The sequence below is a fragment of the Pyrus communis genome, chromosome 15 (genome assembly GCF_963583255.1).
Source record: "Pyrus communis chromosome 15, drPyrComm1.1, whole genome shotgun sequence".
NCBI lineage: Eukaryota > Viridiplantae > Streptophyta > Magnoliopsida > Rosales > Rosaceae > Pyrus > Pyrus communis.
Window position 1 is genome coordinate 16,560,146 of NC_084817.1, and position 26,718 is coordinate 16,586,863.

The 26,718-nt window shown below is 37.3% G+C and overlaps 3 protein-coding genes across 3 annotated transcripts; all 3 read right to left on the reverse strand.

Annotated features, from left to right (window-relative positions):
* Nucleotides 1-7,378: 7,378 nt before the first annotated feature.
* LOC137718401 (uncharacterized) lies at nucleotides 7,379-9,653 on the reverse strand. Its single transcript, XM_068457941.1, has 3 exons — nucleotides 8,522-9,653; nucleotides 7,908-8,136; nucleotides 7,379-7,795 (listed from the first exon to the last, which is right to left on the reverse strand). The coding sequence occupies exons 1-3, from the start codon at nucleotides 9,445-9,447 to the stop codon at nucleotides 7,631-7,633; spliced, it is 1,320 nt and encodes a 439-aa protein (XP_068314042.1). The 5' UTR covers nucleotides 9,448-9,653; the 3' UTR covers nucleotides 7,379-7,630.
* A 6,434-nt stretch (nucleotides 9,654-16,087) lies between these two features.
* On the reverse strand, nucleotides 16,088-17,665 carry LOC137718754 (probable inorganic phosphate transporter 1-4). Its single transcript, XM_068458291.1, has one exon. It carries the CDS (start codon nucleotides 17,663-17,665, stop codon nucleotides 16,088-16,090), a length of 1,578 nt encoding a protein of 525 aa, XP_068314392.1.
* A 1,324-nt stretch (nucleotides 17,666-18,989) lies between these two features.
* Nucleotides 18,990-22,315, reverse strand: LOC137717941 (uncharacterized). The gene is made up of 2 exons (XM_068457451.1): nucleotides 21,976-22,315; nucleotides 18,990-20,406 (listed from the first exon to the last, which is right to left on the reverse strand). The coding sequence occupies exons 1-2, from the start codon at nucleotides 22,198-22,200 to the stop codon at nucleotides 19,258-19,260; spliced, it is 1,374 nt and encodes a 457-aa protein (XP_068313552.1). The 5' UTR covers nucleotides 22,201-22,315; the 3' UTR covers nucleotides 18,990-19,257.
* Between the last annotated feature and the right edge of the window lie 4,403 nt (nucleotides 22,316-26,718).

Below are 26,718 nucleotides of genomic sequence, written 5' to 3' on the forward strand. Positions count from 1 at the left end.
TCAAGGTCTCATCAAGGTCCGAACTCAAATGAGAGACTGAACCACATGATTAAGAATCATGTATAATGGTGACGTCGTTATTCTCAAGGTTGCTTCTATGGATAACATATAGATATCCATTGTCTAGGCCTACTACTCAGCCATTTATGAAATGACTACAGAAGAGGTATCATCACTGATGACTAAGCTGATTGGCTCTAGTGCAAGTGGGAGATTGTTGGAAATGTGCCCTAAAACCAATCATATGATGATACTTTATGGACATTTCACATGTTAAACTAATCTAGTTTAATGTAAAGGGCAAAGATTATTGTTTGAGCCGTCTCATATAAATGTTATATGCTTAAACGATAAGTCCAAGGAATATGTGATTGGAAGAATGCGATCTAAAGAAGTTAGATTCATGAGACCATTCTTTCGTTGACACATCCTAAACGTTCCTGATCATAGGATTGTCAATTGGGCATTGACAGTCCGTTAAGATCAGTACGTGCTATGTCTTCTCTCAGGGAGAGTGACTAGTCTCGAGTCATTGGTGTGTGTGACATCAAGACAAGTACGTAGGTGCTCAATAGAGAATGAGTTCACTGAACACGATCAACGAAGAGTTCTCATACTCATGTCACATGAGAACTCATGGTTGGGATAATGCAAATTAGTCTTTTGACCTGAGGCATCACAGTTGTCTTGTGGTTAGGTCCTTAATCTTTGATTATGTCAAAGTCACTCCATCAGGAGGGTGTCCACGGCATCGTTGGGGTTAAGCCACTTAGCCATGGAGACAAGTGAATGCACAACAAGGGATCTCTAACCTTCAAACTGTTTGAGGGAGAATACTCTATGATATGATTTAGAATCTCTGGCCAGAGTATGAATGAGATTTAGGAATGTGTTCCAAATCACATTCAAGGTAATCATATAAGCACAAGACTCACATTGGATAGTAGACATGAATAAACTATCAAACCAAACAATGTGGTCAAGAGTATTGTATTAGAGAAAGACCGTATTGCATTTGTAATCCTAAAACTGAATAGGTTCTCCACCTCTTCTGATTAGCTTGGGTAACCATGACATGCTGCTAGGCGTCAACCATGGTTTGTGGAAGCCCTAAAAGTGTATTATCACTAACGGGAGAATTGAAAATAAGTTTCAATTCACAATCGATTTGAAAGAGTTTGAATCGCCCACTGCCTCGCTAAAAGGAACCTAATGGATCGTACACCGTGTAAGGTAGAGATTGAAGATTCAACGGAGATGAGTAAGAATAATTAAATGGTTTAATTATTTATGGCAAGGATTAATTAATATGATTATTAATCAAACGAATAAGTTCATTAAAAGACCACGGGATAGTTTTGGACCTTAAGGCTCAATGGGCTTCGAACGTCAAGTCCATTGACTTAAGTTGTGTGACAACTTAATGAATAATGATTCACAAAGGCCCAAATAGCCCAATAAATCCCATGTTAAAGAAGGAGTGGTTTTGGACTTATTTACAAGTTTGCCACTCAAATGAATTTAGGAATAAGTATGACTTTATAGCCAAAATTCATTAAGGGTAATTTTTGGGGGAAAGGATGAGAACATAAGCTCTCCTTTCTCTCTAAAATTTCAGCCACCTTGGAGGGATCATCTAGCAATCAAACTCCTCCAAGGTCACTCATTTCTTCTACAATATGCCTTGGTGTGGAGACTTAGAGGTTTTCAATTTTGGGAACTTGGAGAAACCTTTTCATCCATCCAAATCCATGGATCTAAGATGCAAGGAATGAAGGCCCTCTCTTTGGGTGATTAGCCTTTGCTTATGCAAAGAGGAATCTACAAAGGTATTGATTTCTCAACTCACTTTGTTTTGAGTTGAGTCTTGGTTCACCTATCTACTAGGCTTTGAAGTTCATGGGTTAAGTTTTGTTTTTGAGTGCATATAAACATGATTCCGCCTTTTAATTGTTAATTGCATGTTGTTGATGTTGCTCAAATGAACTTGTTTTTCACAAATTTTCCTTCAATATGCACTACTAATGCATAAATAAATAGGCAAATGCAGTGCATGACATTTAAAACATATAAACATTCTATTTCATTTTCTGGGAAAAACCATAGTATATAGGTATATACAAAAAACCAAAAGCCCACTCACTGGTATGTGGAAGGGTCGTAACCCCCTTGTCTCGAGTGACTGCGCTCGTCATCGGGATAGGTCTCACCTATATGCGAAACAACTATAAAAACGTCAATTTAAAGCACATAACCAAAACTAGGTAATAACTTCTCATACAATGCTCAAATGGGGTGTATGAATACACCAACGTGATCTACTCAACCTCACGAACATCCCCATATTTTTTAAAAAAATTTTTGACCTCCCACCCGTCGCCCCGCGCCAGCCACGTGCCAGGCACACTGATAGCGTCAGTTAACACCGTCAGGAATATTTCGTTAAAACTAACAGATTCCATTAAAGTTAATCTAACGCCGTTAAGAATATTCCATCCAAATTGACGGAATATTCTATCTTTTTCTCCGGCACACCTCCGGTGCCGTCATCGTTGTCGGAAAACTGGAAAATTTTCAAACCTTCGTTTCTCACTCGTTTTTCAACCAAATTCCATGAAATTGGTACCAAAATGAAGCTTACAACAATTAGAACAACATCTTACCACTTTCAAGCCTTGAAATTCACGGAATCTCATCGGAGAAACTTCCCAAAATCCGGCCAAACCTGCAACTTACGATCCCGACGTCCAAAACCTTCCAACGAACCACCCCAAGCTAACTAAGGACCTCATCAAGCTTCCTACAAGCTTCAAATTCCCTGAAAAACAACATTTCACGTGTGCATGAACAATAACCGTAATCGGGGTTCCATGGTTCAACGTGAAATCGAAGGATTTCCTACCTGAAATGGGTATGGTTGAACTCGTATGAACCTCATGAACACAAAGGTATAACTTTCCACCTCGATCTACAACATTTTCACGGGTTTTGGGTCTTGTCCGTACGAAGAAGAAAAAGAGAGAGAGAGAGAGAGACACGGGACAAGGAAGGCATACGGGAAGAAGATAGAGATAAGAAGGTGTGTGTGAGTGGTCCAAATGCAGCCAACCAAATCTCCAAAACAACCACACAAATGACAAATATACACTAGGGGCAAAAACGTCATTTCACACCTACGGTACAAATAATCCGGGATGGGCTGTCATAGTCACAATCCATATGGCAAGTATGTAGGTAGCTCTATAACCCGCCACAAATGGTCAGCTCATAGAAAAAAGCTCGGGTTCGAAAGTGTGATTCGAGTTAGACCCTCTATAAGGGTCGGTTTGAATGATCTAAGATGAATTCAATATATTTGTATCACATTCATTTTTTCCGATCTACTGTGAATGACCTAAGATGTAACTGATTGATCCAATCAAAGATGATTGATACAATTTCCCAAAGAAAGGTAATCATATTTATGAGAGGTTTTTTTTTTTTTTTCTTTCCAATAACATTATTCTAACATTTAAAAATAATATGATCAAATAAAGAAATCATAGCATTGCGGGGAAGATGGACATTGAGGAATGCTCGGTGTGATAATGGATAATCAATGCATGAACCAGACATGCCTCTCATATCCTATCCATTTTTTTAAACACAAAATCTTCTGGAAAATCACTGAACGCTTCAAAGTTTTATATACACATATTTGTAGAGGTAGTTGTGCCAATGCTGGAATACGATCTTATCCGGATTCTCCTTATAAGGATTCTAGAGATCTGTTCATTCTATTTATTCATCAGTTTATTATGCGGTTAAAAATTATTTTGAATTTTTTATTTATAATTGAATACAAACAGTACCTGACGAAAGCTGACCATATTATGTACGATGTACAATAAACGTTTAAGATGAATTGATTCCTAAAACTCTCACAAGGAAGATCCGGAGAGGATCCTCATCCGCCAATGCCAGAAACATTAGTACTACTCCATGCTTAGAGGGACCCTCTCCTTTCTAACTAATTTCTTGTACTTTTCTCCAATTCTTTCTCCCTTCCTTTATAACCTTTTCAATTAATCTAGCATTTCAAAGCCAATTATTGTAGAAGGACATGTCAAATATGATGTTATACTGTTGATCTGAGCATATATAAAGCTTTGTTAAAACACAATTTAAGATTATTGACCTGTGTCTTATTAGATTTAAAATATTAGATTTTATGGTAATAGAGATTAACAGTTAATATAATAGAGATTAACAATGGATCCACATGCATCTTTACTAGAACTTTTAAGATCAACAAGTGAGCTAGAGAAAAGATTACAGAAAAAAATTCAAGATTAATTTTGATATCTTCACTAAATTAAAATGCTTATTTTTTGACAAAACGATATTCTAATCTATTCTAAACAACAGAAATTGAAATTTGAATCGAACTTGAAGGCCAAAAAAAAAACAAAGCGCATTGTTAAGTATCAACTTTAACCAACTTATTTACGTACAAATTTACCCATTGTTACTCAGTTCTAATTACTGCTTGTGTCTTGAACAAAAACATTTTTATTGGGATTCATCCATAGAAAATTTGACTGGAAACTACTAGTCTAGATTTTAGTGGTTCAAATGAAGGAAGAACGAAAACCTAGAGAGATATGCATATAATATTTCAATCTCTTCCAACACAAGGAAACGAGAAATTAGCAAATTTAATATCCATGTGGGCCAAATTACTAATATTAATATTGTAATGGTAGGGACATAACACACTCCAAGACATATAAACAACAAATTAATGATAATTAATATCCATGCGGACCAAATTGCTAATATTAATATTGTTTGGTCAGGGCTGATGAAGTCCATCCCTATCCCTATCCTCCCGGATCTCCTTTCATTTTCTTAACGAAAACCCAACATGATCCTCTTCGGATCCTTTTGATGGGGATTTTGAGGGTCTGTGAATTGTGTCTTTTTATCGTATATCGTACAGTCAATATTTGTTAGGTACTGTTTGCGTTTAATTTTAAATAAAAATATTTAAAATGATTTATGACTGCACGATGTCCGATGAACGGACACAATTCAAGAATTCCTAGGATACTCACAAAGAGGATCCGGATTCAACCAAAACAACCTAAAAAGATCGGTCAAAGATTATAAAATTTTAAAACCCTAAGGGTTTGTTTGGTAGACTGGATGAGATGATTGAATTGGCAATGACTTGTAAGATATGACTTGTAACTCATGTACAAGGATATGTTAGATAACTCATTTTATTGTGAATTCATGACTCATCATATCCAGTCATGCTCATCTCACATTTTGACATATAAATAACAAACTAAACTGAAGTTCATTTTAGTTGATCACAATCTATCCAATCTAGCCCACCAATTGGCGACCTAAAAATGTTACCAAACACAACCAGTGCTTTTTTGCTTGTTGGACTCTCTTTTTCGACGTGCATGTGAGAGTTGTTAGCAAAATTAACCTAGAAAGATATTTGAATCTGGGGAGGGGTATTATTACCCTTGTGACCTAAGAGAACGAAAGTACATAAAAAAGGAATCTTACATACTATACATTTTAAACAGTCCCGTTCACCTGATCCTTATGATTCAAAAAAAAGGGTAATCACTTACTAGTGTTTGAAATTTTTTCGATAGTTTCGATATTTTCATAGATATACATGAAAAATTAAAAAAAGATATAAAAATGAGGGTGAAGTATAAACTTCACCTCATATCAAATAAACTCTTAAATTTAGGCTAAAATTAACAGATTTCGTCGATATTTCCAACATATTAATTAAATATAAAAAAAACTTTTATATTTCATCCAAACCAATGTTTGACATTCTCTAAAGTTTCATTTTAATTTTTTATCATTCCAACCAATATCGACATCGATATTCGATATTCGATATTCGATATATCCATCAATATTTATACAAATTTGTATGTCAATATTTATACGGATGCCGATATTTTGAACACTTTACTACTTTATCTTAATCTAACAAAGGAGAAAAGAAAGTGTACTATCATCTTTTGTTATTTGACATTTCCATCTACCATTTAATTAATATTAAAGGACAGGTAATTACAATTTTCTTATCTCATACATTCTAAAAGAAGAAAAGATGAAATGAATAAAAAGAAAAAGAAAGTTGGGTACATCTTATATTTTTGAATTGGGATGCAACAGAGATTGGGGATCCAGCAAGCATGAAAGTTGAAAGATATTAGCGGAAAGACAAGAAGCCTCCTCCCCCACCCACCACCCCCACATGATGCCCTAATTTTGTATAAATAATAGCCAGTCCCCACTAAACATTATCCCACCGGACGAGGACTGCACATGGCTGCTTGGTCACGCCAAATTCAAAACCTCACTTGTCACATGTTGTTCGAGAGCTATTGCTCTAAATTATGTTTTACCTGCGATTTAAAATGACTTGTTTGAAGTAATTAACAAAGTAATTTCGTTTTATCGGTAGCGACAACTTTAATGCTCTATTAAACCATTGCTAGATCGGGGGAGGAATTTTTTTTCATTTAAAAAGCTTTAAGATGAGAGACTTTCATATGGGTGTGTTGAGTAATAGTCACTTTTGGGCACATGTGGATGGGAGTGTTGTGGTGGAATAGTGGCATTATGCATAGTGGAATACTCCCATACTTCTCACGTTACTACTCATCTTTGACAGTTTCTGTCATGGGCATATGCCCATGAATTGGTCGGAAGGTCCTTGTACGGAGAAAGGTTGAGCAAGGACAAAACTTGTCTATAATTTGAAAAAAACAATGTATATATATGCATATGGGGAAGTTTCTTACCCAATTGTTTTCCGCCATTGGACTGTCAAGTAGATTGCTTTGTGAATTTCTTGTTTCGAGATTAGACTGTTAATCTGAATTGTTAAAAGTTACGATAAATATGCCAAATGATTCGGCACAATAATTGGTATGTTGAACTAGGTTTTTAAATAGTTGGATGAGAAGTGAAAACTACTTTTTGGGGGTCCAATAACGAACCTTAGTTTCGGCATTCACCTTCCAATTTATGTTTTCCTTTACTAACCGAGGAGAATAAGTATTGCTAGATCAAGAGCTATTTGTATTTGCCAATTTATGTCCACTCAATAAAAATTTCAGAGACGAATAATTTCTCTAGCCCCGAAATACATCGTCGCGGGGTAGGGCAGTGAGCTAGTACACTAGACATTCCCATTCTTGTAAAGTACCCCAAAATTTAAGATATGGTTTTGTGGTACCAATCGGTACGCTTTTATAAGGCCCTGGCATTGACGATAAGCCGATGAGGATGATGATGATGATGCTACAGAATAAGAGACAAACTGGGATCGAACACTTGGTCTCATGATTGCAACAACACAATAATGTAACTTGATGCGGAAGAAAAATGCATCACAAAGGGCAAAGGTGCAAAAACTTGTCTGAAATCTCTTCTTCCATTTGATATACATGGTGTATGTACAAGTTACAGTGTGATGATCCAAGCCCTCTAACACAGGCTCTCTCTCAACCTCCGATGAGCGTTTGCTCGCCGGGTTGACATTTTCGAAAGCACACTTCAAATTAGTGAAAAATTTACACTACTGAAAGAAAAATGTCTTTTAGACATTCGTATCACAAAATTTTCCGTCCATTCCGTTTTGAACGGCTTTAACAGCAGCAACTCTGGCGGCAGTGGCAGCTCTGTTTGCGGCCATGACTGCCTTGTTCACTTGTTCATCCACCCGCTGGAGGTTGACAGCATTCTCCGCAGCTTTCCCAGCAGCCTGCAAAATTCCATTAAAAGATAAAGAATGAGCAATGAATGAATTAAGTATGTGTTAACCATGGAACTGTGATGTGTTCTAAGTACCAGTTTGAATGAGACAATAAAAATACCTGAACAGCTCGAACAAGTGCATCGGTAAGCGGCAGAAGAGGGTGCTTAAGGGTGCCACCGTCCCACAAACCGCATCTTGCATTGCCATTTCGGAAAGTGTAAACGCCATAGCCTAGATTACGACCTTCGTGCCATGACCCCTCGTAACAATGACCGTTGGCAAAGTGGTAGATGCCGAATCCATGCATTTTGTCTCCGAAGTATTCTCCGGCGTATCTATCTCCATTTCTGCAAACAGAACCGAATTCATCAATTAAATTGCATTGCAGCAAGAAACTTCAATTTGCTCAAGGGAGTTCAAATACGAATTTGCTCATAAATGCACAATTAAGAAGACAAATCTCAAAAAGTTGGTTAACAAAATGAAATTCTTGACCATAAAATGTAAGAACGAAACAGAGACTTGTTCAGATGTATTAAATGGATACCCACAAACAACCAACCACACAACAACCAGATTTCACTGTTTCATCCACCATGAACAGTTCAAATAAAGTAAAAAAGAAAATAACCTAAAATTGGTAACCCAAAACCCAACTCAAATAAAAAATACGAAATCAAAATCAATGGCGAAACCCCGAAAATCTTCGAAATCAGGAACCGAAGAACTGACCTGAAATGGTAGCAACCGAGGCCGTGCTTGGCGCCATACTTGAATTCACCAACATAGCAGCTGCCATCGGAGCAAGTCTGCACTCCGACGCCGTGGCTCTGCCCATTGCACCACTCCCCTGCATACGAATCCCCCGCCGAGAATCTATAAACCCCATAACCATGCCTCAATCCTTGCCTGTATTGCCCCTTGTATCTGCTCCCTCTCGCCCAGCCCTCAATCCCGTAGCCGTCGTATCGGCCGTCGATCCAATCCCCCTCGTATCTGCCGTTGACGAAGTAATTATAGACCCCACTGCCATTGCACTGCCCATTGTGAAATTCACCCTCGTAGAAATCCCCATTGCTGTAGAATTCGACCCCTTCCCTTAAGATCTCCTTCTCCATCCGGGTCTTGTTCGGGTTCGAGTCCGACCCGATGAACCACTGGACCGGCTTCGTGCTGCTGTTGGTCTTATAGAACCGGTGGAAGCGGCACCGCTTCGCATTCTCGTCCCAGGAGTGCTTGAGGACGGAGACGCTGTGGTTGATCAGACCCTTGTTCTTGTTCGCTAAGAAAAGCGTGACCGCGACGAAGGTCAGAGCCAGAAGGAGGTTTTCGGAGGTGGGTATTTCTTCGCGGCGGAGGTAGAAGAAGAAGAAGAAGCCGGAGAAGCTGAAGAGGATGAAGAGTGTGATGGAGGCCATCGGTAGGTGCTGGTGGCTGATCCGGGTCGACCCGGATTTCTGGTGGGTCAGCCCGGGATTGTAATTCTTGGGCCTCAGCTCTTCTTCATCGTGGTGGTGGTGGTTGTTTTCGTTGGCGGCGGCGACGTCCTCCTCCGTGACGGAGTTGAGGCTGTGAATGGAGGATCGAATCGTCGGCGACGACCGCAGCAGCGACGACTGGGTCCTCGTGAGGTTCGCCTGGCCTTTCTGACCGTCCATTTAGAAAACCGACTGATAGACTGGTTCAACACCAACCGTCAGATTCTTATAACTAACGTGGCTGGTATTATCGAGCACACCGGCGGCATCTCGCGCGCAAAACACTCACGGCGCACATTAACTTACCGCTGGACCCACCGCCAGCGCAATTTAGAACCAACTGAAAAACAACCAACTCTTCTGAAGATTCAAAACCGAGAAGAGGAAGGGGGGGGGGGGAGAGAGAGAGAGAGAGAGAGAGAGAGAGAGAGAGTGTGTGTGTGTGTGTGTGAGTCTGGAGTTTTTGTCTGGAGAACTGGACCGGCTTCCAGCCTTTTGATTTTATTGATGCTGCATTGGGGAGAGAGAGGGAGTGATATTTAATATGAACCGTCAGATTCTCATCAGACGGTCGAGGTCGACGATAAGGTATGGGCCGTTGGATTAGACTGGTTATGGGATAGTCCCGATCTTGACGGGATAGATGTGGTCGTCGGATCTTAGATTCGGCTTCGGCTCCTTTTCATTATACTGTGCAGGCCGGCACGTGCCATCTCCACGTCACCGTCCTTCCGAGCTGTGTTCACCTGTTACGCAATTTCTCATCAAAATATTGTGTTAGAAAATTTAAGTTAAATAAAAAAATAAGTCAGTTATGATAAATTGATATTGAATTGTTGAGAATTAAATTTAAAATGTCTTATTAACAAGTAAAAAAATTAAAATTAGACGTGTACAAACTATAAAGTGACCTTTCGATATTTTTAATTAACTTAATTGATTGATTGATATTAATTCTTGGAGATGCAAATTACTGGTTCAAGTGTACAAAGTAAAAGTTACTTGGGGTATCACGTTGCATAGAAAAGAAAGTAAATAAATGGTGAGATCTGCCACAACTCACCGGGAAAAATAGTAAAATATTTATATGTAAGCATGCAAATATGCAAGAACTGGACCTGGTTTTTGCAAATTTAGCAGCTGCTGCTTACATCCAAATCTAGTTGGATACGTGTCTAAATTTTGATTTTTTTAATAAAAATTTGGACATGTGTTCAGTCGGAATTGGGTGTAACCAGAAAAGTTAAATCCAATATGCAATGCAAGTGGGGACCACCCTCCTATATTTTTTTGGAAAATTTCCCAAAACCATGTCTAATAATTTGTCAAATTTTCATGCATTATGATGCTTCGTATTATAATTTGTATACTTAACAGGCTTCTGCATGTAAGAATTGAGCACCATTTTGCACCTACCATATGCCAAAAGCAACACCAATAATATTACACATTAATGTGAAATTTGCTAGCTACTTTTCAAACCTTCGTTTTCACTTTATTTTTTTAAGATGGTACGCAGTATTGACAAACAAATGTTGACAAAGAACAGAAACACGTACAACTAGTGACTCATACATTTGAATATTTGGAATTCGAATTTTTACGCATGCGAGCAATTAAATTTACCTGACATGGGTGATTCCGGAGTAATTGTACGTGTTCAACGATCATTTTAAGACGTGTTCTCGATGAAGCCTTTCTTTCTTGAAAAAGTATAAAAACAAAAACTTTTTTTTTGATTTCGTACCTTTTCTCTTACCATTCTTTATATAGAGAGAAATAACAATAGGATACTAATTAAGAGCTACAACCTGTAAAACAACCAAGACATTACAAATCAAAGTTAATTAGAGATTTCACAGAGATGTTTACATTTCAAATCCGTGGCTAAGCCGCGGAGTGTCCCTTATGGCAGATAAGTGCGAGGCAAGACACTTATCTGCCCTACCAATTTCCGAAGTGTCCCTTATGGAAATGGCAGATAAGTATACCTCGCATCAATCAACAAATAAACCATAAATCACAATCATGCATAAGGGTTAAGGATGGGAACCAATCCAATAAAGAAATAAAATTAAAATAAAGTCCAAATGATCCAATTGAAAAAAGAGAGACATAAAATTTTCCTCTAAAATCGTATGTTTACTATGTCGTATTCTCGCATTACGTTAAACTTACTGTACGATGAATTTTGGTCATATGCATAACCGACGTAACGAACTAGACAAACACAAAAATAAGTTGTCACATATTGCATAGATATATAGAAAAATAAAAACATGGCTTTAAAAATTTGACCTAAATTCTATGTTCAAGCACAATTTCAAATTTTATAGCTGCATGCACGGCCGAACCTTTGCTTGTTCTTTCTCCTACCAAGTGACAAAGTAATAAATTATAGCTTTGTTGACCAAATGAAATAGAAAATATCGTTATTTTACGAAACCAAACGTCATCCTTTGGTAAATTTGCTTTTCCTTAGTCCATGTATAATCATGTAAGTAGATCTTCGTTTTCAAAATTTGTGGGCTACCTGCACTATACCTGCACTACAAACAACACCCAAAAGTTAACATCGAAAAATCTCATATAAGTTGATAGCGCTTTACCGGGATAGCAAAAAATAATTGTGTCTATCTATAACAGTGCAAGTTGAATTTTCAGTGATTATCTTTCTCTCAAACAACTAATTATTTAAATCATTAACGATATTGTTTGTCAAAAAAAAAAAAAAAAAAATCTCATGTAATCAACTATAAATGTCACTGTAGCTGGCGCCATGCTAATTACATGGTTTTGATGTAATCTCGCATAAATAATATAATTATGTGAGACATATTGTCAAATCACTTCACTTGTATATATTTTTGGACAATTAATGAATTTAATAAATACTTTGTAACTTAAAAACGATAATGTGTCTTTTTTTTTTTTTTTGGAACAAAAAAAAAGGGATAATGTTAAGTGTTCTTGTTTACCTGCATTAATTATACACACGTCCGTTTATTTTTATGGATCTTTCACACACATGTATGTTGGTTCATCCGTTTCACTAGCATCAGTAGGCAACTTGTATCAAAATGACCATGAAATTTTAATTTTCTTATTTTACACTACAATTATAACGTATTAAAACTGTATCAATTTATGTCTTTGGTAAGATTGATTGTTGATCAGTTCATACAATTGATGACATGTTGAGCGTCGATTTTGATGATTTTTTACAGCTACACTCCTTGATCCTATATGAATACAATGAACTAATTTGATCGTCAATTTAAAATATTTACAGAAGTGGATACTACAAAATCTTATGTCAACTCATGATGATCGTTGAAAATTGAGGATTTTGTAAAAGGAATAACATGCAAGCTTTGAGTTTTATTGGCAAGGTTTAAACTTTTGAGAAAAGCTTCACAACCTTGAAAATAAAACTATTTCATTTTGCATATCCTTGCATATTTAACATTTTGTAATAAACTAGTAGTGTATGGATGATTGTTTATTAGACTCTTATTTTCGAGTGTATATGTAGTACTTAAACGACAAATGTGTTTTAATGGTTTGAAGTAATATTTATGTGGCAATGTGTGGTATGTGCGAATTTAAGAAAGAAAAAAATATTTTTCTTAATGGGTCATAATGGGTTGGGTCACTTTACCTGTTGGGTAAAGTGACCCGACTTGTTAAGGACCCGTTAAGATAATGGATGAGACACGACATAACTCATTAAGATAACATGTGTTACACGAAAACGACAGACACAACTCTTTTGCCCGCCCTAGTTGCGTACCACCTCATAAACTCATCATTAAGAAAGATGCAAGAGAGGAAAAAGAAAACACGGGGAAGAGTATATAAAGACTATCAATCTGTCGCTTACGACCAACACCAGGTTTCAAAATATTAAAAAAAAACTAAAATCTATGTGGCTCAGAATCAACGCAGGCTTTAAAATATTTAAAAACAATAATTAATGTTGGCTAGAAGCAACACCAATACTTTATGTCACTTAAAAGCGACACTATTTTTTTTAAGTGACACCATTATTTAAAAATTATTAAAATGTATGTCGGTTATAAACGACATTAAATGTTTACGTCGGTTAAAAGCGACATAGATAGTTTATGACGCTTACAAGCGACAGTAAATTCGACATCATATTCAGTAGGTGTCACAAATATCTTATCCACCACTATATTATATTAAAGCGACATCACCCAGTGACACAATAAGTCCATTTTGTAGCAGTGGTAGTTTGGGTATTTTATTTGTTTAACTGTTACGTGATGTCGGTTAGGACTGAAACTAGGTTTGATATTTTAATTCTTTCATTGTTGCTTGATGTCAGTTAGGACCTCTAGCATGTCAAAATTCAATGTCGCTTCTAACCGACGTAAGTTTAGATGTCACTTTTAATCGACGCTGTTGTTTTTTTTTTTTTGTATTACTTTGCTTCTTGGTGGCGGATTAAGGGGACTAACCGACATCAATACCCTTTTTGTGACGCTAGCAATGGTGTCGGTTCTCCAATCCGACATTGCACGATTTGATGTTGGATTTTTACCAAAAATCCGATAGTAATTGGGGTTTCTTGTCGATTTTTCCACTACTATGATAGCCTCTTGTGTAGTATAGTGCAGTAGTTAGACTACCGCAAAACAAAAAAAAGATCAAACGATATGTATTTCGCTTACTCTAAAAGGGTTTATGCATAATTAGGGGCAATTGTGGGACCATGATTTTCTAGGGTAAGGGAAAGGCTGATTGGAATAACGTTACCTTAGAAGTCCAATCATGGACTCAGTAACTCCAAGCAGAGTTGTATCAAACGTAGCAGTGCTTCCACCATCACCCTGGTCCTAGGCAATAAGAGAAGTCTGAGTGACTCTACCATAATAACCATACTTGTTCAGTAAGGCACGTGATCTGATTCGGATATGGACACAATCAGCTTGCTCATGGTTGTTTCTTGCAAGTTACTTGAGTTCGTGCCTCCTCAATTCATGGTGGCGCACGAATTAAGTTCCAGCACTTCTCTATGAATTTTTAAAGTAATTTTATAGACATATACTTCTCATGTGCTTCTTTATAATTTTTTTAAGTAATTTTATGAAAAACACTTTCTCATTTGCTTTATACGAGAAGTGATTCTGGACGTGCCCAGTTAACATCTTTGAATAATGAATGTAAAAGTAGAGAATTTGGATCATTGAAGTACATAAAAAATAAAAAAATATTATTGTGATTACTGATAAATGGGTTTGGGCTGGCCTGGGCTCTTCTATATATCACCATCTCAAAAAGGAATTCACCTCTGCATCCAATTTGACACACATTTAGCAATTATACACCTCCATGTGATAATTCTTTACATTCTTCTGAACACATACCTGAGGCTGAAGCTCATTAGTTGGCTATTATCATTATTTTCTAGCTAGCATTACTTTGTAGAGGATGGTCCAAACTACCATATATTGTATTCCAAAATATACACACACACTGCATAATCAGGATTGGTTTCCTATATAAACAGTACTACTGCATGTGCATCATATAGAGTTCTGAAGCTCTCTAACTCTCTAAGTTCTCAACCATATACATACATACATACATACATATATATATATATATATATAATGCTAAAAAAAGAAATGTGAAATATCCTTTTCTACATCTTAACCTAGCTATACATTGTACGCAGCAACAAAATTCAGAAGCCTCAGAGAGTCAGAAAAAATCCAGGACTATGGTGTACAGTTAGTCAAATTGATCGGCTGCATGTAGTTAAAAAGCTAGACTTTGGTTGATCTGGCATTGTTTGTTAAGATAGTACTGTTATATTTTTGACCGAATAAATACACTTTTTTCTTCTCCTGTATGGTACCAGGTAAATGGACGCATGCTACATATTATTAGTCAGTTATGTACAAATAAAATCAATGCACGTGGAGACCGTATTATAGTTACACTCAAAATCTTTTTCAAAGTACAAAGAAGACTTCATATAATGATTTATATGAGCAGATTATCACTTGCTCATACATAATATACGTACGGTTAAAAGATTGATTAATAAACAATTGTAACCATTGATCATAACTAAACCAGAGATTGTAATTCTACTGTGTAAGGTTAAAAGATTGATTAATAAACAATTGTAACCATTGATCATAACTAAACCAGAGATTGTAATTATACTGTATAATCTCATCTCATGTAATTTTAGAGCAGTTTGTCTAAATTTTGGGTTCTTTTAATCTGCTCCCAAAAGCAATAATATTGTTAGACGATCGGTAATATTGTTAGACGAGCAAACAAGCATCACAGTCCTTGTCTTCAACCACACTTCCTGATAAAATCATATCCTTAGATGATAATAGCGATAAGGTTATGAGATAAATATTTAGAGATGAGATTATTGTAAACTTCTAGATACCAAATATACATCTTTCATCTGTTTATACGTTTATCAGTATAGTGAAAATTATCTCTTCCCGAATTTCCTTTTCTACATAAATTAATGAATGAAATTGCTTTGGTTTCATCAGTCAATGCAAAAGAACTTTAAAGACAATAAATATTCACTAATTTGGAACCTGACGATAAGAAAAATAAAAAAAATTCAAGACATTCGCCACATGATAAAAAGGACTCTGATCCTTCATTAATTCCAATCTTCAAGATGTACTACACCAACTGAGCAATCAAATTATTGAGAACTAACAAAAGGAAACTATATATCTAGAGCAAAACTAAGAAAAAGTAAACCTAAAAACTTAACTCAAATTCTTACACACGCAAATTCCTTAAAAAAAAACTAAACTCTGCTGGTCTGCACTTCAGCTTCATCTTTGTTTTCTCTTGACATCTCCTCCAGTGATTTTCCCTTAGACTCTGGCACCAAAAACGTAAAGAAGAACCCAATAACATTGATTCCTGCAAGCACAAAGAGAGCATTCTTCATTCCAATTCCAGCTGGGTACCCTGGATCAGCCTTAGCCGGGTCTTGATTCTGGGCTGCATACAGAAACCCGAAAGCCCCTATAATCGCTCCCAACTTGCCCGAAGCCGCTGAAATCCCATGACAAGTGGACCGAAGCCTAGCTGGGAAAATCTCCGCCGGCACAACAAACGTTGTAGCATTGGGTCCAAAATTGGCAAAGAAAAATGTTAGGCCATATATGACAATAAATCCAATATTGTATTGAGGTCTAGACCAGTGCTCATATGGAATTGCCAAGACTAGCATGAAAACAGTCATGAAAAAGAACCCAATTAGCTGAATTGCAAACCGGCCAATGTAATCAATGAGGAAGACCGTGGCCCAGTATCCTGGAACTGTGCCGCATAGGGCTATTAGGGTTTGTGCCCTAGCGATTTTGAAAAGCTCATCTAGGGCACTCATAGAGCTTGCTGACGGCAGCCATCCCACGGCGCTGAAGATGTCCTTCTGGAAAAGGTTTTGGCTGTAGTAAGCAATGTCTAGCAAGAACCAACAGGTGGCCGTGCCCAATAAATGTTTGCCGTGCCGCTGAAGAAACTCTTGGGAAAATAGACCAAAACTTGAGGACTTGTTAATATGGGCATGCTCTTCTTGTTGCAGCTCTTTGATTTCAATGTGCAACACTTTAGTCATGTCTTGGCACGCCTTGCTTTGATCCTTGGCTACCAGGGCAGTGTAACGAGGGGTCTCCGGCATCTTCATTCGGGAGTAGAAAGTCAACAAGGCTGGGACTGCTCCGAACATGAGAATAATCCTCCACACATAGTCCGCCTGGGGGACAGTCGACCCGTGTGGATCCACGGAGTAGGGCTCAGCATGGTATAAAGAACCAAAGATAGCAGAAACCACAATAGCCACCAGCCCACCAGCCAAGATCCCAAACCCTTGCATAGCAAAAACAGCGGCTATAAACGCCCCTCGGCTCTTTTTGTTGGAGTACTCCGCCATGATCGTGGCCGAAAGTGGGTAATCACCGCCAATACCAAACCCTAGCCAAAATCGGAAAAAGCATAAAGTGGCCATGACAGAAGTTGGGGAGCTACCCAAAGAAAGGCCGGAACAAATAGAACAACCCACCATGAGCATTAGGGTTATGCCGTAAACACGCTTCCGGCCGAGCTTGTCGCCCAGCCACCCAAAGAAGAGCTGACCGACAAGGGTTCCGCATAGGGAAACTCCATTGACCGCGCACGCCACATTTGGGGGTAGACTGCCTGGCTTTGAAGACCCCGGAACATGGTAATAAATGCGGCCAAGGAGCTTGGTGACAAGTGAGATGCAGAATAGGTCGTATGAGTCTGTGAAGAAGCCCATACCTGAAATCACCACCGCCGTAAAATGGTAAAATTTTGTTTTGGCCGAGTCCAGCTGGCTCAGGAGTTCAAGCGCCATCACGAAGGCCTGTGAATTTCTCTCTCTCTCACTCTCACTTTCAGATTAATTTGTTTGTTTCTAAACTCAAATTATTGAATAGAGTGTGCGTAGTGAGAATTTATAAGGGTTTTAATGAGAGGAGTTAGAGATGTTTTTGGATTGTGTCTTTCTGTGCGGGTGGTAAGTGAGCTAAGGAATATACTAGGGAATTATATGATTTTGCAGTTGTACTTCAGTCACTAGATAAATATTACTAAACACATAAATATGCATAACTAAAAAAATATTCATGTTTTGAACTCCAATTTGGAATCAAACAGTAATTTGGGCATATCTAACTACAAATCTACTCTCAACTCTCTCCCTCTCTCTCGCTCTCTCTCTTTTAGTACATTGATATTTTTACACCAGGAGACGAAGAGTTTGGTTAAGCCACACAATAGGTAACCTAATTTGGTGTCGAATTCACCATTTACGAGATTCGAACTTAAAACTCTCATCTCTCTCTCTCTTCTTAAATTACATTTGTCAATTTTCTTTTCTATTTACTTTAACCACAACATGAAAACCAATTAAGAAGAGTATTATCTTTACTTTGTATTGTATTCCTAATGAATAATTGTGAAAGTGTCATGAATCTTTTATCGTGTTTTAGCCATTAGTTACGTTTGACATGCATAATCAATAGACATTAATGATTGTTTCTTACAAACTTTTTACTTAAAAAAAAAAAAAAAACCTAATGAAAAGGGCTTGAAAACTTAGAGTTTTAACGATAAGGACAAAATAAAAAGTAAAGTAAATAATACCAGAATAGAATTTTTAGTGTAAATTTATGATTTTTAGTTAAAATGAATAGTACCAGTAATTTTTCGTTGAAGTTCTCCAAAAAAAAAAAACTCAGTCCTGTTGTGGATCGGGACTTAGACTCCTTTCGGGCTTTGTTCTGAATGAAGCTTCTACTATTCAAAAATAAAAAGGAAAACATGTCTATTGTACGAAGAACATTTCTCACAAAAATAAAATAAAAGCTACCAACATGTAATAAAGGTGGTACTCCTCTTCAGGGCTTTCAAGCGCTAGTTGATTAGAAATATAAACTTTGTTACAAGATTTTTTGCAATTTGTTTTTTATTTTTTATTTTTTAATTTAACTTTACAAACAATGGTGTTAATGAGTTTAACTGTTAGTTGTTATGGGAGAGGGGATCGGTGGGAATCAAACTTGTATCAAGGTGGATAAAGAAAATTGCTTTCTGCCACTCTGGTAAAACTTCATTTGCTATTTTTTTTGCAATTTGAAAATGATGATCTAGGTGTATAAACAATATGCACTGGAACATACCAAATAATAATCTTACTAAATGCACTCGAATTGAGAGTGTTGCTGTACAAAAGTAATCGGAAAAAACATTTCCAACCAAACATGAAAGGGTTGCTCAGAGCAAGATATTATCACAAGCCAGTAAAATTCCACACAGCTAAATAATCTTATTTATAAGATGTCTGAAAAAACGTGGCTTCAAACTGCAGGGCACAGGGATAAGATCCCTTGCATTCAGATACTTGCTACAAGTTTGAGTTTCACTTATTCTAACAGCTCATTCGAATTATCTTCTCAACTTTTCCTTCATCCTGTCAACGGCGGCCCTAAGAGTTCCTTCGTCTTTGCAGAACGTAAACCTTACTAGATTCTTTCCATCTTCCGGGTTTAAGTAAAATACGCTGGTGGGGATTGCCACCACTCCAACTTCCTTGATCAGATACTCGCAAAATGCAACATCATTTTCCAGTCCAAAAGGTGTGTGATCAACAACCACAAAGTAGGTACCACTTGATGGATACACTTTGAAGCCGACAGATTTCAATCCCTCTACCAAAATCGCCTTCTTTGCCTGGTAATCTCTTTTCAGCTCCACATAGTAGGAGTCTGGAGCTCTGAGAGCGGTTGCAGCTGCCCATTGCATTGGCGTGGAGGTCGCAAATGTGAGATAAGAGTGTGCCTGCCGAACTCCCCATGACAGGTGTGGTGGAGCTATAGCCCAACCAATCTTCCACCCGGTCAATGAGAATGTTTTCCCCAACGAATTCATGGTTACTGTACGCTCGTACATTCCAGGAAGAGAGGCCGGTGAAATGTGATCCATTTCAAAGGCCAACTTATCATAAACTTCATCACTGAATACCAACACATCATTTTCGATGCAGAGTGATGCAATCACATCGAGTTCCTCTCGAGTGAACATTTTTCCAGTAGGGTTATGTGGACTATTTAGAAGAATTGCACGAGTATTCTTTGAGATTGTGGACCTGAGCTCATCAATGGGAACAGAAAAATCAGGAGGGCGTAATGTGATACCCTTTACTTTAGCACCAGCCATGGATAGAGTAGCTTCATATGAATCATAGAAAGGAGCAAAGAGGATAACCTCGTCACCAGGATTTATCAACCCCAGCATAGTTGCTGCAATTGCTTCTGTGCACCCAGAGGTGACAGTTATTTCTTTCTCAGGATCCACAACAAGTCCAGTATCCTTCTTGAATCGCTCGGCAATGGCATTGTTAAGGTCTGGAACCCCATATCCGCGGGCATATTGATTCTTCCCATCTATAACAGCCTGAATAGCTGCTTCCTTTACAAACTCTGGACCATCAAAGTTGGGGAAGCCTTGCCCAAGGTTTATTGCTCCATGTTTAATTGCGAGATTACTCATTTGCGTGAAGATTGTCGTCTTGAACTTTTCCAAGCGCTTTGCCACCTGACACAAAAAAAATGCACATACATGAGGAAGATTTCAACTCTGCAGCTGCAGATCAATTCAGGGAATAAGCTTTTACACATATAGCTCAATCATAGACGGTATCTTATGCACAAACCACATAAAAAATTCACATGTTATAAGTCATGACCACCGCATATATTTCATCTCAATTAGATATGACTATCCCATGACATTGTCCTCTATGACCCCCAAGTCAAATAATTTGGCACTACAAGCATGCCTAAAGCTTTTGGAAGCAAGCATGCACTGATATAGAGATAGAAAAAGTACGACTGAATAAGTTGTACGATGCAAGGTTTAAGTCTTTATACATGAAACCGAGGTACAGAAGGCCGGAATTGAAAAAGAAGAAGGGATACCAATAAGAAGAAACAAAAGAAGATAAAAATACGAAGTTACAAACTAACAAATTAGGAGGCAAAAAACTTCAACCTTTAATATCAGAGCAGCGGTATTAGAATATAGCTGGGAAATCCAGAATTGACTGCCCCATAACTGTAATTAGGGGTCACTAGTAGTCATTTTGTAATTTTCATCATAACTTACTGTTTTGTTTTACTATTACCACCACTGTTTTCACTTGGTTTTCTTACTCAATACATAATTGACCTTACAGTTGCAAAAAAATGAGAAAGAACAAGATTAAGGCCGGCAATGCTTTACGGCATGGAATGTTGTGCGTGCAAGCATCAACACGTGTAGAAAATGACCATAGCGGAGATGAGAATGCTTAATTGGATACGTGTGCACAAGAGAAAGGACATGATTAAGAATGAATGAGAGGTAAAGTAGGAGTGGTCACAATTGAAGATAAGAGGAGAGAAAATCAGTTATGGTGGTGTTGACATGTGAAATGAAGACCTACAGTGTTCCGGTTACAAATTCAATTGTAAGACAGACGTTTAGGGGAAGACTTGGGAAAGAGACTTTAAGAAAAGATATGGAGTACTTTGAGATAACGGAATACTTGGTGCAAAGCCGAGCGCTATGGCGTCTAGAATTCATACAGCCAACCCCACTCAATGGGGTAAAGTTTTATTGTTGTTGTTGTATTTGACCTTATAGTTGGCAGAACAGGCAACTCCTTCACTTGATGCTAAAATATGAATCTTTGGACTTTGTGGCACTAAATTTAGACATCTAATAACCCCATTATCCAATGATAAACCTATATTTAATTATACAAGTGCATTATCTAATTAAATTGTTAATTACATTATGATCTTGCTTCAGCAGGATTTAAGTTGCGTAACATGATGAATTGCAGTCAATTTTTTACAATTTGCAGTACATCGGCTAAAGCTTCACAATCATTCTACAAGTTAAAAGTAAATTGTAAACAAAGATTCTAACTTTACCTGAATAATTAATCCTGCTGCGGATCATAAGAAAATCAAAGAGCCCCAAAATCCAAATAACAAAAATGAAGTTTTTTTACCATTTTTAAGTTAGCCAGTAACAAAAATCCCCAAAATTCCAATTCGATTCAAACCACAAACTCAAACAAATCTCCATGAAATAGGAGCAATGACAAGTGGCCAATACCTGTAAAGGCTGCTGGGTCTTCTGGGTCGACTCGGTTTGACCTGAAACGACATCGTTTTGAGTGGGAACGGCGGACGTGGCGGCTGAGAAAGATGGGCAAGGAGCGGAGGATGGTCTTCCGGTCCTGATAAAGTTAAAGTCTGCACAGAAATGCTTGGAAAAGTTGAGGAATGTGGAAGGGCCGAGGCGCATCTCATGGGATGGCCAGGTGAATTTATTCTGCATTACAAAATGCCTCAATGGCAACCAAAGGAAAGTGAAGAGTTGGAAATTCGGATTCTGGACTTGGGAATCTGCTCTGTTAGGCAGCCTTAGCCGGACGACTATTTTTGTTGGAGAATATTTTAAGTTTTTGTGGGAATATGGTTTTCAAGTGTGGCCCAAACCAAAAACTATAAGAGCACTTCCAGCGCGCTCTTTAGCCTGGTGAACAGGGAACATTTGGATAATTGGGCTAAGGGGGAGGCTGTGGGAGTCTAAGGTCCGAGTGCCTGAGGAAGAGTTATGCAAGGCTGAGGTCAGCCACGTTATAAATTTTTTTGCATTAGGAGCGTTTGTGGGGCCGCGTGTCTAGCAGATTTTTAGACGATGGGGCCTGCGTGTCAGCCCCACTCAGTCACTTTGAATTTGGACTGTTTGATTTCCAGATCAACGATCCTGTTTTTTGGCTTTAAAAATTTTATAGAAAAAGAAAAAAAATCTGAAATGTTTGGGTGGCCACATGTCTCATTCTGGATTGTTGTATTTCAAATTTTTTGTAATCCGACGGTTTAGATTAATTAAGTTAATATTTTTTTTTTAAAAACTAATTAAAAATATGAAATTAATTTTTTTTTTTTAAATTTTTTAAATTTTTTATAAATACCTTACCATTTTCTCCCACCTTACATCACATTTCAATATTTTCAACGATTCTAAATAGGTAAGGACATGTCGCGCAACAGAATTAGTTAAAAACCTTTTCGAAATCTATTCACAAAAATTGTACTTTCGGATAATGACACATGAAGTGACGAGATCGGTTAAAAATCTTATTCGAAATTTAAATTTAAATTATTTTTTATTATTTTATAAAATAAAAAAATACTAATATTTTATTGCCTATTGTCATGGTTATTCAGTTTAGGGGTGGAGATGTAAAAGACAATTACTGATCATTAAAAACAGTTACTATTCATTGGAGGGGATTCAATTGCTAATTGCCATGGGGAGCATTCCTACACTGGACGTGCTCTAAGTTAGTGGGCCCTTGTGAATTTTATTAGGTTGGCATGGATCATGTTGCTATAAATTAATAACCAACATCAAATTCAAAACAAAGTGAGACGTTAAATTCCAAGTGAGACGTTAAATTCAAAACATCAAATTTCAATTTGATAGATGACTTGGTAATTTAATATATTGTTAATATTTCACTTCCACCCGATATGCCAAAATTTATTGCTTCATTTATGTTTTTTTTTAAACAAAAATAATAAAAGTTGAGTTGTTGTTGGTTTAAAAATAATAAAATAATACTTAAATATGCTAGCATTTAATATAAGGCAAGTGGAATGCCTTTGGAAATAGCAAAAACCATATTTGAAGGCAACGCCAATTTTGATATCTCTTTATCCATATCAGCTTAGCATTCTTTTCCACGTCAGCTTTCACATCTTGGTTGGAGTAAATGGTATGTCATTTGTTACCGTTATATGTCTATGTGATATTTTTGACATTTCATTTAAGGGCTCGTTTACTTAGTAGTAATAGAAATGAAAAGAAAGAAATCTAATTGATTTAGAACTTCGTTTGCGTTTTTTTGCACATAAGAAATCAAAATCCGTAATGAGATACTTTCAAATCAGGAAAGGAATACCACAAATTCAAGAATTTGATTAACATGGGTAGACCTAGCATTCGTGTCGTGTTTTTCGTGTTTGTGTCGTTTTCGTGACATACCTGATATCTTAACTAGTCGTGTCGTGTAACACCTGTTAATGTAAAAGGGTAATTTGACTTGACCCGAAATTGACCCGGTAATGTTATCAGGTAATATGACCCGACTCGTTAAAGAAATTATATTTTAAATCAATAAATAATGAAAATGAAAAACATAATTTAACCCCAAAAAAATGAAAAACATAATACTAAATTAGTATATGCATACTATATTGTCATACAAATATTAGTTCAAAACATTAAAAGAAAAAAACATTTGTCTTTCAAGTATTACATATCCAAAATAAGAGCCTAATGGAAACATTAGTACATTACTACAAAATACCAAATGTTCAAGGATATGGAAACTGAAGGGAGTTGTGTTTCATGATATTTGGAGGGTTTTAAAAATCTAAACAACCATGTAGTCTAAGCGTATATGATGCAATCACGAGCGTTTATATGTGACTTCACATGTTTTAGACTTGTACATTAATGATTATGAATTTTATTTATTTTGAACTCCCTTAAATATAATATTCACGAGAGTTTGTATGGTTTTAAAAGTTCAAACGATGATGTACCCATCCTCAAAGCGTAGATGATGCAATCACGAGCGTTTGCATATTCTTTCACATTTTTCGTACTTATAAATTAATTTTTATAATTTTTTTAAATGTGTTTGGTACTTTTAAATTACTTATATTTTAATGTGTTTTATAATATTTTAATCTCACTCTTTGCCTATAGTATACTATAAAAATAAATAAATAAAACTTAAATTTTTTAAATTTATATAGCATAATAATACAAGAATACATATTTAATATAATACACACACACACACACACACACACACACACAGTGACAACTCGTCCCTAATTTTACAATTTTATTAATTTTAAATGAGTGATTTTTCGAAAATGCCTTAGAGGCGAGGATATTTAACTTTCGTTGATCGTCTTTCAGTGACGTGTGTGATATCCCACATCGCCCAGGGGTGTGATCCTTATATATATATTCCCATCCCTACCTAGCACGAGGCCTTTTGGGAGCTCACTGGCTTCGGGTTCCGTAGGAACTCCGAAGTTAAGCGAGAAGGGGGCTAGAGCAATCCCATGATGGGTGACCCGCTGGGAAGTTGCTCGTGAGTTCCCAAAAACAAAACCGTGAGGGCGTGGTCAGAGCCCAAAGCGGACAATATCGTGCTACGGTGGTGGAGTGGGCCCGGGAAGTGATTCGCCCCGGGCCGGGATGTGACAACGTGTACTATGAAATTCCGTCCCTGGAATTTCACTATTCATTATGTATTTCATAATTTAAATTTGTATTTCACATTTACGTTATTTTTATAAGTTAATTTTAATTTCGTTAATTTTAAGAATTAAATCGAACAGTTAAACGTTAATTTTTAATCAAGTGAATTCCCACCTGGTGGGATGAGGCCCAATCAGATTTTGTTCAAGGACCAATTAGATTAGAGTTTTAAGGGCCAATTGGAGGAGAGAGAGAGAGACGGCAACTAGAAAAAAAAAAGAAAAAAGAAAAAAGAAAAAAAGACACTTCCCAACCTTTCTGTCGGCCCGTGCACCTGCGCACCTAACTGACCAAAATCCGACGAATTCCACCATTTTTTCCGTTGAACCACCACCATCCAACACTTCCAAAACACTCACTGACTTCCCCTTTTCCATTTCCACCCAAGATTAAAAGGTTTTAGGTCCAATTTCGTGTAGAACTTCACCGGAGCTCCGGAGGTGGCGAGTTTCACCACCCACCACCATCCTTAATCAACTCCCCTTGGACCTAGGAACAAGAGTCAACAAGTGGTAGGGGTAGCGAAGAACCAGCGACGGCGAATCGAAGCTCACCCATTTTAGGGTTTCCAACTGGTGCGAGCTAATTTGGGGCCTTTATCCACCAAATTGGACTTGGCCACCTGTATAAAACTTGCTCTACTCATTGAGATCTTCATTCCTGGAAAATTTGAGAATTTTTGGACATAGTTGAATTTTCCGACGAACGGGGGCAGCCAGCAGTTGTGTGGAGGCGGCGCGTGGGCAGAGACACCATTTGACCTCCCTAGGCTAAAATGGGTGCCCCTATTTCATATTAGACATCCGATTGAAGAAATTCCGTTGTTTGGTTATATTTCCGTTAAGGGCCGCCACTTGGTTATTATATGATTCGACGATTCGACCATTGGATTGTCACCAAATTTTAATATGTAATAGTACATAATATTTAAGGATATTAGGAACTAATGGATTGGGAATATGATGTACGGATCTTCCTAGATGGGTTATCTAAGTTTGTAAATCTAAACGTCGGCTGCCACTTAATTTTAGTAATTGGCGGAGATCCGATCGTTGGATTGTTTCGAAACTTTAGGACGTTATTCTAGAGGCTTATTGAAACTCTGGGAAAGCTATGGATAAAAAATATGAGGTATGGATCTTCTGGATCGAGTTACGTAGGGTTGTGGACCCTACCGTCAACCTTTGCCTGACGGTTGACTTTTGATCAATGGGTTACAAATCATTCTAGAACATCCTTGGGGATGTGTTTTATGTAAGTTACATGTTCTATCGATAAGAACTCTGAAATGTGATTTGATATTTGTTCTAGGCGACGATTGTTTGTGACGCTTCGATATTTATGCTAGGGAGTTGTAGCGCGAACTTCAGGGGGGTGGGTCTTTTTTTTTTATATAGTGTGTGTGTGTGTGTGTGTGTGTGTGTGTGTGTGTGTGTGTGTGTGTGTGTGTGTGTGATTAATAGTTTCCATTTATGCATTTGAAAAAGAATTTCTTACGTACGCCTG